General features: G+C 52.5%; 1 protein-coding gene across 1 annotated transcript in view; it reads left to right on the forward strand.

The window, feature by feature from the left end:
* The first annotated feature begins 10,271 nt into the window (after positions 1-10,271).
* The window catches only part of NAA40 (N-alpha-acetyltransferase 40, NatD catalytic subunit), a 14,912-nt gene continuing 13,984 nt past the window's right edge, over positions 10,272-11,199 (forward strand). The window contains exon 1 of the mRNA XM_077759697.1: positions 10,272-10,285. Within this exon, the coding sequence (XP_077615823.1) occupies positions 10,280-10,285 (6 nt within the window). The 5' untranslated portion in view covers positions 10,272-10,279. The remainder of the gene's footprint in view (positions 10,286-11,199) is intronic.

Here is an 11,199-nt window from a genome sequence, read left to right on the forward strand (position 1 = left end):
AAGAAAGTGGCAGAGTTGGAATTGACCTCAAGCCAGCTGATGGCAGAGCCCTGTTTTCATGTCCCTGTGTCCACATCCTTTCGGTGAAGGTGCCTTTGCCTGTTCCTCCTGATAAGAGGAAATAGCCTTTTAATGGCGATGTGGAGGTCATGGTCACCACTATCAGAGCTCAGGGGTCATCATGGCACCAGATGAATCTCATTTCTCAGCTCTGTCTCTTGCATGCAGCAGCAGGTTTCCCCTCATGGGGCGCCTGGGTGGCTCGGTCAGTCAGACATCCGACTCTTGATTTCAGTCCAGGTCATCATCTCATAGTTCATGGGATCGAGCCCCACACCAGGCTCTGAGCTGACAGCACAGAACCTGCTTGGAATTCTCTCTCTCTCTCTGCCCCTCCCCTGGTCTCTAAATAAATAAATAAACTTTAAAAAAAAAAAGGTTTACCCTCATGATCACTAAGTGGCTACACTTACTCCAAGCATCCCATCCTTCTTTTTTTTAATTTTTTTTTATGTCCTTAATTTATTTTGAAAGACAGAAACAGACAGCGAGCGGGGAAGGGGCAGAGAGAAAGGGAGACACAGAATCTGAAACAGGCTCTAGGCTCTGAGCTGTCAGCACAGAGCCCGACACGGGGCTCAAACCCATGGACTGTGAGATCATGACCTGAGCCGATCTTAACCAACTGAGCCACCCAGGCGCCCAAGCATCCCATCCTCGAAGGACAATTTCCAGAGTTGGGAGGGAAGGGTCATAGGGTCAGGGTTTTCTCCTTGGCCTCTTTCTTTATCAGGGAGAAAAGCTTTTTTCAGGGATTCCTGAGCAGGCTCAGGCTCCTTAAACGAATCCTTGGCAAAAAGATTCCCATGCTCGCATCAGAGCCATTATGGTTGTGCCCCCAACACACCTGCAGCTCTGGGGTCTCCTGACATGACATCCAGGTGTCTCCACCCATTAACTGAACAGAGGTGGGGCTCTGTTAGCAGAAGGAGGCATGGCTGTTGAGTGGAGAGGCAACTCTCCTCCCCCACCCCTCCTGAAACAGCACCCTCTCTCTATTGCAGCATTCAGAAATACTCACTGCTGGGGCGCCTGGGTGGCTTAGTCGGTTAGGCGTCCGACTTTCGCTTGGGTCATGATCTCATGGATCGTGGGTTCGAGCCCCGCGTCGGGCTATGTGCTGACTGCCAGTTCAGAGCCTGGAGCCTGTTTCAGTCTGTGACTCCCTCTCTCTCTGACCCTCCCCTGCTCACGCTGTCTCTCTTTCTCTCTCCTAAAAATAAATAAAACATTNCCTCCCCTGCTCACGCTGTCTCTCTTTCTCTCTCCTAAAAATAAATAAAACATTAAAAAAAAAAAGAGAGAAATACTCACTGCCTGGGGCGTGAGTTCGAGACCCACGTCGGGCTCTCTGCTCTTAGTGCAGAGCTCACTTTGGATCCTCTGGCCCCCTCTCTCTCTTTCTGCCCCTCCCTGCCCCTCAGCCCCTTCCCCGATCACACGCTCTCTCTCTCTCTCTCAAAAATGGGTACACTTTGGGGATCCTGGGTGGCTTAGGCATCCAACTTTCACTTAGGTCATGATCTCGCGGTTCATAGGTTTGAACCCCACGTCAGGCTCTGTGCTGACTGTCAGCTCAGAGCCTAGAGCCTGTGTCAGAGTCTGTATCTCCCTCTCTCTCTGACCCTCCCCTGCTCACGCTGTCTCTCTCTCTCTCTCCCTCCTAGAAATAAATAAAAATATTTTTAAAAATGGATAAACTTTAAAAGAAAAAAAAGGAAGAAAAGAAATACTCATTGGCTGAACTCCAAACAAAAGAAGGAGGAAGGGGTAGGAGGTGGGGGAAGCCTCCTTCCTGGCCGACATGGACCCTGGACCTGGAGTCGTGGCCCCCAGGCACCCACCTTTCCTAAGATGAGACCAGCAAAGAAGGCTGCAGCTCCTGATGGAAGGTAGGCTCATGGGGCCGAGTGCATGCGGGGACCGATAACCCAGAACAGGCAGACAAGTGGTAGATTATGAACTGTTATAGGTTAGATGTATGGAGTCATTCATTCAACAAGCATTTATTGGCCATTGTCTCCTCCTCCACGAAGTCCGTACAGGTGGGCAGACTGCATGGAGATTGCTGATGGGACTCTGAGTCCACACTTGGCTTCAGGCAGAAAGGATGCCAAGAAGGATTAGTAATGTCTGTCGTGAACACAAAATGGGGGTGGGGGGAGGCAGAGAGAAGGAAAGAGGCCCCAAAAGAGAGTGAATTACGGGCAGAGAGACCTTGGCCCCAAAGACAGGGTCCTCAGAGTTTATGGGCTGAATTGTGCCTTCCCCCAAAATTCCCGGGTTCAGGTCCTAACCCCTAGTACCTCAGAATGCGACCTCATTTGGAGATAGGGTCTTTATAGACACAACCAGATTAAAGTGAGGTAATTAGGGTGGACCCTCGTTCAATAGTACTGATGTCCTTATAAGAAGGGGGGGAGCGCCTGGGTGCCTCATTTGGGTGGGCATCCGACTTTGGCTCAGGTCATGATCTCACGGCTTGTGAGTTCGAACCCCCCGTCGGGCGCTGTGCTGACAACTCAGAGCCCGGAGCCTGCTTCGGACTCTGTGTTCTCTCGCTCTGCCCCTCCCTCACTCATGCCCTGTCTGTCTGTCTGTCTCTCTCTCTCTCTAGAATAAATAAAACATTAAAGAAATTATTTTTAAAAAAGAAGGGGAAATTTGGACACCGAAATCCATACAGGAAGAATGCCACATGATCATGAAGAACCCCAAAGCTTCTGTGAGCCAGAATCTCAGGAATGATTTCATTAAGTGATTCTGCCTTGGGATCTCCCATGGGGTGACCGTCAAGGTGTTGACTGGGGCTTCAGTCATCTTAAGTCTTGACCAGTGTGGGACAATCATCTTCCAAAGTGGCTCACTCACTTGGTTAGCAAGTCGTGGCCGGCTGTCCGTGAAAAACCTCAGTTCCTCACCATATGGTCTTCTCCATGGTGCTGTTCATGCATCTGGAAAGCAGGGCACCTGGCCTCCTCCCAAGAGAGCGATTCCAGAGACTCAGGCAAAAAAGCTTGGCCTCTAGTTTCATAGCCTAGTCTTGGGAATCACAAGCCGTCACTTCTTCAGTACTTTACTGCCACATAAGTCAGCCCTAGTTTGATGTGGGAGGGGACAGTATAAAGGCACTCATGCAAGGAGGTAAGGGTTCCTGGGGCCATTTTGTTGTCTGGCTGCTACAGGCTGGGCAAGACTTCTAGAGGGTTCTGGTGGCAAGAGTCATGAAGAGTCTGATAGATGGAGCTTGGGAAAGACAGAGCCTAGGGAGTGTATTAGTTTCCTGGGACTGTTCTAACAAAGTCCCCCCAAACTGGATGGCTTAAAATACCAGCAATTTGGGGGCGCTGGGGTGCCTCAGTCAGTTAAGCATCTGTCTTTGGCTCAGGTCACGGTCTCACAGTTTGTGAGTTCAGGTCCCGCATCAGGCTCTCTGCTGTCAGTGCAGAGCCCACTTAGGATCCTCTTTCTTTTTCTCTCTTTCTCTCAAAAATAAACATTAAAAAAAAAAAACTGGGGCACCTGAGTGGCTCAGTCGGTTGAGCGTTGGACTCTTGATACAGGCTCAGGTCATGATCTCATGGTCTGTAAGATCAAGCCCCACGTTGGGCTCTGTACTGACAGCATGGAGCCTACTTGGGATTCTTTCTCTCCCTCTCTTTCTCTGCTCTATCCCCGCTTGCTCTCACTCGGTCTCAAAATAAATATTCTTTAAGTTTATTATTTTGGGGCGGCTGGGTGGCTCAGTCGGTTAAGCATCCGACTTTGGCTCAGCTCATGATCTCACGGTTTGTGGGTTCGAGCCCCGTGTCAGGCTCTGTGCTGACAACTAGCTCAGAGCCTGGAGACTGTTTTAGATTTTGTGTCTCCTGCTCTCTCTGACCCTCCCCTGCTCACACTGTCTCTCTCTCTCAGAAATAAAATATTAAAAAAAATTTTTTTAAGTTTATTTTTTATTTTTTTTAAGTTTATTTATATATTTATTTTGAGAGAGAGAGAGAAAGTACAGGTCATGGAAGGGTAGAGAGAGAGGGAGAGACAGAAAATTGAAGGCAGGCTCCATGCTGTCAGCACAGAGCCCCATGCAGGGTTCGAACCCATGAACCGTGAGACAATGACATGAGCCGAAGTCAGATGCTTAAATGTTTATTTATATAAACTTTTTTTTTTTTAATTTGAAAAAAGGCAGCTGGGTGACTCACTCAGTTGAGCATTACTCAACTCAGGTCATGATCTCACGGTTCATGGGTTCGAGCCCCACATCAGGATTTGCACTGACAGCACGAAGCCTGCTTTGGATTCTCTGTCTCTCTCTGCTCCTCCTCTGCTCAGGCTCAAGCTCTCTCTCTCAAAAATAATTAAACATTAATTTTTTTTAATATTTAAAAATTAAAAAAAAAAACAATAGCAATTTCCTCATAGTTCTGGAGGTTAGAAGTCCAATAAACAAGGTATTGTTGGCAGGGCTGATTCCTTTTAGAGGTTCTGAGGGACAGTCCTTTCCATTATGGCTCCCGGACATCCTGGGCATTCCTTGTCTTGGAGCTGTGTCACTACAATCTCTGTCTTCCTTTGGTCACCTCCCCTGTGTGCGTGTGTCTCAACCCACTCTCCCCTTTCTCATATAAGGACACCAGTCATTGGATTTAGAGCCAACCCTAAATCCAGGATGACCTCATTCTGAGCCCCCTAACTTAATTACATCTGTAAAGACCCTATTTCCAAATAAGGTCACAGGCATTGGTACCAGGCGTTGGACTTAAAGCATAACTTTTTGGGGGACACTATTCAAGCCACTGTAAGAGGCATCTCTGCGGAGGGAATAGTTGATGCCACGACCCACTATCTCCATCTGCTTCGGCTCAGCTATCACCTCTAGGAAGCCTGCTTCCTTTGTGGCCCATAGCACCTTGTGCCCACTACCATCCCTGCCACCATTATTCCTTCAGCTGACATTTACTGAGTACTTACTCCATGTCAGGCACTGAGCTGGGCCCCAGGGCTACAGCAGTGAGAGTTGCCAAATTTAGTGTACAAAAATATGGCGGGGGTGGGGGTGGAGCAGTGAAGGCAACAGGGCTTGAACTCGTGACTCTGAGCTCAACACTTGAGCGCTGAGATCAAGAGTCACATGCTAGAGGCGCCTGGGTGGCTCAGTCGGTTAAGTGTCCCAGCTTCAGCTCAGGTCATGATCTAGTGGTTCGTGAGCTCGAGCCCTGCGTCGGGCTCTGTGCTGACAGCTCAGAGCCTGGAGCCTACTTTGGATTCTGTGTCTCCCTCTCTCCACCCCTTCCCTGCTCGTGTTCTCTCTCTCTCAAAGAATAAATAAACTCTAAAACATTAAAAAAAAAAAAAAAGAGTCAGATGCTTAACCAACTACTCAACCATACCCAGTGTGGAGCCTATTTACATAAATAAATAAGTAAGTAAGTAAGTAAATAAATAAATAATAAGAGGCACCCAGGTTAATCTGAATTGCAGATAAAGAGTGAGTTTAAGTTTGTCCCTGTCCTGTGTACTGTGTTTGGCCAACCCTGACAGCAGTGGAGGGGGGAAGGTAGCACAGCCCCCAGCCACAGGAAGCCCACGGTTTTGGGGGGGAGATGGCTGCAGTGAGTGGCCTAGATGCTGTGTGAGCGGGAGGAACGGACATGGGGAGGCCCCCAGGAAGTGTGCCCAGGCCCCGGCAGGGAGAGAAGGCTCGTAATATCCAAGCTGGGACCCCAGGGGTGAAGACCAGAGAGGGTTTCTGGTGAAGCGAAGAGCAGGGCCAAAGTCTTGGCGTGGAGAGGGGGCCCTGGCCAGGTGCGCGGGGACCGAGCACACCGCCCCTAGCCCCTAACCTAACCGAGGCTGGGACCTCAGAGTGCCTAACTGGCCTGACCGGATGTGCATTTTAGAGAAAGGGGGATGTGCGGCATCGCAAATGCGGGGAAAAGAAGAGCGTTTCAAGGAAGGAGTGGATAGCAGGCCAGAGGTTGCAGGGAGGTCCAGAAAGACAGGGCCTGAGACCCATCCGTTGGAAAGCTGCTGGAAGCATCTGGGAGAGGCTTCTCCGGGGTGGTAGGAATAGACGCCACCTGCATGCAGCAGGTTTGAGGGGTGAGTGGCGTGAGAAGCAGGAAGATAGAGATAACGTGGGCCTCTTTTTCCAAAAGTTTTTACGTAGGGAGAGAGGCCTGGAGGCTGGAGAGAGCAGGGTAGAGGAAGGCTGGGGGAGGGAGGTAGGAGTGGAGGGAGGGACCCTGAGGGGATGGGATGAGGCCCAGGCCCTTCCACTCCCCAGGTGGTCAGAAAGGGGAAGGTGGGGGCACATTCAGATTCCTTTTGGGAAATTCCAGGACTCTCCTCTGCTGGGTGTGGGGGGAGGTGGGGGGGTGTCTAAAGCCTGCCTCTCTCCAGCTGTGCTGTGACACACATGTCACTGGGGAGGTGTCTCCCAAGCCGGTGCCCCCGTACAGAAGACAACACAGGGCACATGCGTCTCCTGGCCTCCACAGAGCAAATGAATGAATGACTAGCTAGGAGCCATTGAGGGCTGTAGGGTAAAAAGAGAGCAAAGCAGGATGGGGGAGTGGTGCGGGGCCTGGGAGAGAGGGGCAGATAGTGTCTGAGTCCAGAGGGGTGTGGGAGGAGAGCAGGGCAAGATGCCCAGGAGTGGCTAATGAGGCCGTGTAGACAGCCTGGTCAAAGGAGGCAGAGGCTCATCAGGGAGGGGAGGAAAGGAGGGGTGGGGTGGGGTGGGGAGATGAACTTTTGCACCTTGGAAGGGAATTCCTTTGCAGCCCCAGGCCATGCCAGGTGCCTTCCTTATTCCAAGCTCATTTAATCTCATTTAATTTCCCTAACCTGCTGTGGAGAAGACGGAGCCGGTGAGGAAAATGGCTGCTGCGGGCAGTCTCACTGCAGGAATACGGGAAGCGAGCCCCTGGGACCTTACCCAAAGTCACAAAGCTTCCAAGGAGCAGAGAAGGCGTTTAAACTCAGGCTGGTCTGACTCCAAAGCAGACTCTGTCCACCGTCCCTGGAGACCAAGGAAGCCCTGAGCGGAGAGGAGCCCACAATCCGGTGGAAGGATACTGATGTCGGGCACCAACGGGGCATTGGACCCCCTCAGGCCTCTCACGGGCCTCCATGATGTCACTTCCCCAAGGGACGGCTGGGCTCACCTCCCAGGCTGTGTCAGATGTCCGGCAAATTCCAGCAGCCTGGGGTAAGGTGGACCTAAGAGTGGGGAGTGGCACGAGAGACAGGGCATAAGGTAATCATGGTGGCAGGTATCTGCTCCCTCAAACAGCTGACCTTGAAATTGAAAGTGGGTAAGGAAACGAGAAAAGCCAAAAGAGGGTGGGGACTGCTCTGGGGGTGGGGGTTGAGGCCCATTCCCACCTTGCCCCTCCTCCCTCTGTAACCACCCTTGCCCACTCCTTTGTGCTTCCCGGGCTCTGCAAATACTGTTCCCTCCCCTGGAATCTCCTTGCCTCCTCCTCCTTCAAGGGCAGGTTTACACGGCCCCCGTTCCCACCTTGGCCATTCTCCTCCCACCCTTAGCTCCCTCTTCTGGTCCCCAGAGTACTTGCAAGCAGATTTTCTTTTCCTTCCCTCCCTTCCTTCCTTCCTTCCTTCCTTCCTTCCTTCCTTCCTTCCTTCCTTCCTTCCTTCCTTCTTTCCTTTCTTCTTTCCTTCTTTTCTCCCCTTCCATCCTTCCTTCCTTCTTTCCTTCCTTCCTTTCTTCTTTTAAGTTTATTTATTTTTGGTAATCTCTACACCCATTGTGGGGCTCAAACTTGTGACCCCGAGGTCAAGAGTTGCAGGCCCCCGGCGCCTGGGTGGCTCAGTCAGTTAAGTGTCCGACTCTTGATTTCTGCTCAGGTCATGATCTCACAGTTCGCAAGTTCGAGCCCGCATAGGGCTCTGCAGTGACAGTGTAGAGCTTGCTTGGGATTCTCTCTGTCCTCCCCCCCGCCCCGCGTCTCTCTCAAAATAAAATAAGCTTTAAAAAAAAAAAAACGCAGTCTCCACCGCCTGAGCCAGCCAGGCGCCCCTGTTACCGAGGAAGAGGAACAGGATGCAGGCTGAAGATTCATTCATTCCAGTCTACCTACATTCCTCCCGCAGTCTCCGCAGGCTTGAAATACCATCACACGCTGGCTGCGCTCCAAATTTGTGTCTCCTGCCTGGACCTCTCCCCATCTCCGAGTTCCAGACTCCGATCACTCCACATCTCTCTGTGACTGTCTAAAAGACATCTCAAGCCTGACATAGTCAACACAGAATTCCTGATCTTTCCTAGCCCCACTCTCATCTTGTTCCTTCCTTCCAAAGTTGCACGCGTTTTCAGTTGAAGCTGCTCCGCTTTTCCAGTAGCGTAAGCTAAGCGACCTTGAACGGTAGCTTTCTCCCTTTCTTCCCCTGACACCCCACATGCAGTCCACCTTCAGTACACACCAGACCCTGACTGCTTCTCCCACCTCCACTGCTGTTCAGCTGATACAGGCATCATTGCTCTTGCCTTTGACTGGAGCGGTGGCCTCTGCATGAACCCTCCTGTGAACTTGCCCCTACATTCTCTTCTCAACCTAGTGGCCAGATGGTGCCAAGAGCACATAAGACACTCCATGCCTCCTCCACTCAGACTCTCCAGTGGTGTCCCAGCTTGCTCTGGTCCCAAAGTCCTTTCTTGGCTGGATCAGTCGGTAGAGCATGCAACTCTTGATCTCGGGGTCATGAGTTCAAGCCCCAGGTTGGGCGTAGAGCTTACTGAAAACAACAACGTATGTACAAGCCCTAAACGATCCTCTCTCTACTTGATTTGACCTCCTGCTAATCTCCCGCTGGCCCATTCTGCTCCAGCCCCACTGTACTTGCAGTTCCTCGACCGTATCAGTCATGTTCCTGCCTGGGGTTTTTGCACTAGCTGTACCCCCAGCCTGGAATGTCCTCAGATATCCGTAACTTGCTCCCTTACTTCCTTCAGATCTTGACACCAATGTTACCGCATAATTGCCTTCCCTGAGCATCCTAGCTAAAACTCCAAATCCTGACCTTCCCTATTCCCCTTCCCTGCTTTATTTTCTTCCATAGAATCGATATCATCTATCTTATTATGTATTTTTACCTGTTTATTTCATTTATTATCTGCCTTCTTTTAGAATACAAGTTCTGGGGGCGCATGGGTGGCTCAGTCGGTTTAGTATCCTACTTCAGCTCAGGTCAGGATCTCGCAGTCATGCTATGTGCCGACAGCTGGGAGCCTGGAGCCTGCTTCCGACTCTGTATCTCCCTCTCTCTGCCCCTCCCCTGCTCGCGCTCTGTTTCTCTATCTCTCAAAAAAAAAAAATGCATTAAAAAAAGTTTTTTTAGAATACAAGTTCTGTGAGGGCAGTGCCTTTTCTATTCATTATGGCTGTTTTCTTTGCCATCAGGAACAGAGCCTCGCCTATGGTAGGCGTTCAGTAGATACACTGCTTGAGCACTTGTTTTGGGTCATCGCTGCCCCGAGCACAGGATAATGAGCAAAACCTGACCAAGTTTATGAAACTTAAGTCTTGGGCAGCGGTGGTCTAGTTTTCGCGTGTATGATCCTACCCGCGGAGGTCTTAGAAGACTGACTCCAGCCCTAGAGTCCTGGGGTAGGACCCAGGGGTGTGTACAGTGCATTCGGCTCCCCAGGAGATTCTGATGCAAGGGGTCACGCTGGTTGCTGGGACGGACTGAAATTACTATCGTTCAGGACGCCCGAGGTCTCATTTCCACAGCACCATCCACTCTCCGTTAAACAGTGTTGCCTGCCCTGTCTCCCCTCTAAACAGGGAGGTTTTGGACTGCTCCTCTCTGTGCCCCCTGGGTTCCGCGCCGCGTAGGTGCCGGTAACTGCTTGTTGAGAGAGCGAATGAATGATGAATGAACAGTCAGAAGACGGATGAATGTATAACGGGACTCCGGTTAGAAAAGGAACTTCAAGAGTTCAAGATCTAGAAGGTGGGAACGTTTCCAAAGAGTTTCCCTGTGCCCCAAGGTTGCAGGAGGAGCTCGTGTTTCCGAGGTCGTGACGCGTTTGCTCCGCTGCGAAGGTGCCCCGGGCCCCGGCCGGAGCGGCCGCGGGGAGGCGGAGCGCCGGGGCGGCGCTGGCACCCACCCTGCGGCCTGGCAGCGCTCTTCTCAAGGCCAGGCGCGGCCGTTGCCATAGCTACAGACACAGCCTNCCGCTGTTGCCGCCATGGGGGTGAGTGAGGCAGGCAGAAAAGACGCGAGGGCCGGGAGCGCTCCCCGCTCCCCTCGCCCCCTGCGCCCCCTCTGTTCCTTNACCTCTTATCTTCTTGGCCTCTCGCTGACCTCTGCGCGGTCCCTGGGGTGCCCCCCGCCGCCCCCAGGGGTCACCCCTCACCTGGCTGTCACCGGCTTCGCGGCTTCCCACGTCCCAGGCCAACCCTGGCTCGGAGGGAACCGAGGCCCGGAGAAGAGGCACCCAGCCAAGGTCACACGGGCAGTGAGCAGGGGCCAGACCCAGAGCCGGGCCTCCCCAGCCCTCCGCCACTGGCGGCGCTTGCCGCCGCCGCCCGGATTCTCGCCGGGCAGCCGGCGCCCCTGCACTCTTTCCAAACCTCCCCACCGGCTTCCTTCTGCTCCGAAAACGCCCTCTTGGCTTCCAACGGAGGCCTGTTCTCCGGGCGTCGTAGATGCAGCGCAGTGATTATAATTCTTACTTGGCTTGTTAGTAGTCTAAGTACTACAGGTGGTCTTGCGCGGGGGAACTGTGAGCAGGGGACCGGTGGCGGCCCGCCGATGGCTCCGGCCCAGATGGATAGTGACCACCTGTTCCTCCTGAGGCCGCCTGGAGGTGCGCCTGGCCCTGGCACGTGGGGACAGAGGGGCAGAAGTTGCTCAAATAGTTCTGCGAGTTCACCTTCCTGCGTCCCAGTTAGAGTAGCCGCGGCCGCTCTGCTGTGGCTGGCCCTGCCTGGCACTGCACGTATTAGTTTTAACCTGGAATTTTCCCCACCTTGAGGAAGGCCGGCCTCTGAGCCAGGTAGCCCTCAGTGCTGCCTTCACTGGCCAGCAACGTGATATTGGGCCGGTGCCGGTGCCGTGGCCTTCATCTATGTGATAAGGATGGTGATACCATCCCCTCCATCCCCC

This window comes from Crocuta crocuta, unplaced genomic scaffold (assembly GCF_008692635.1).
Source record: "Crocuta crocuta isolate KB4526 unplaced genomic scaffold, BGI_CrCroc_1.0 scaffold53, whole genome shotgun sequence".
Taxonomy (NCBI): domain Eukaryota; kingdom Metazoa; phylum Chordata; class Mammalia; order Carnivora; family Hyaenidae; genus Crocuta; species Crocuta crocuta.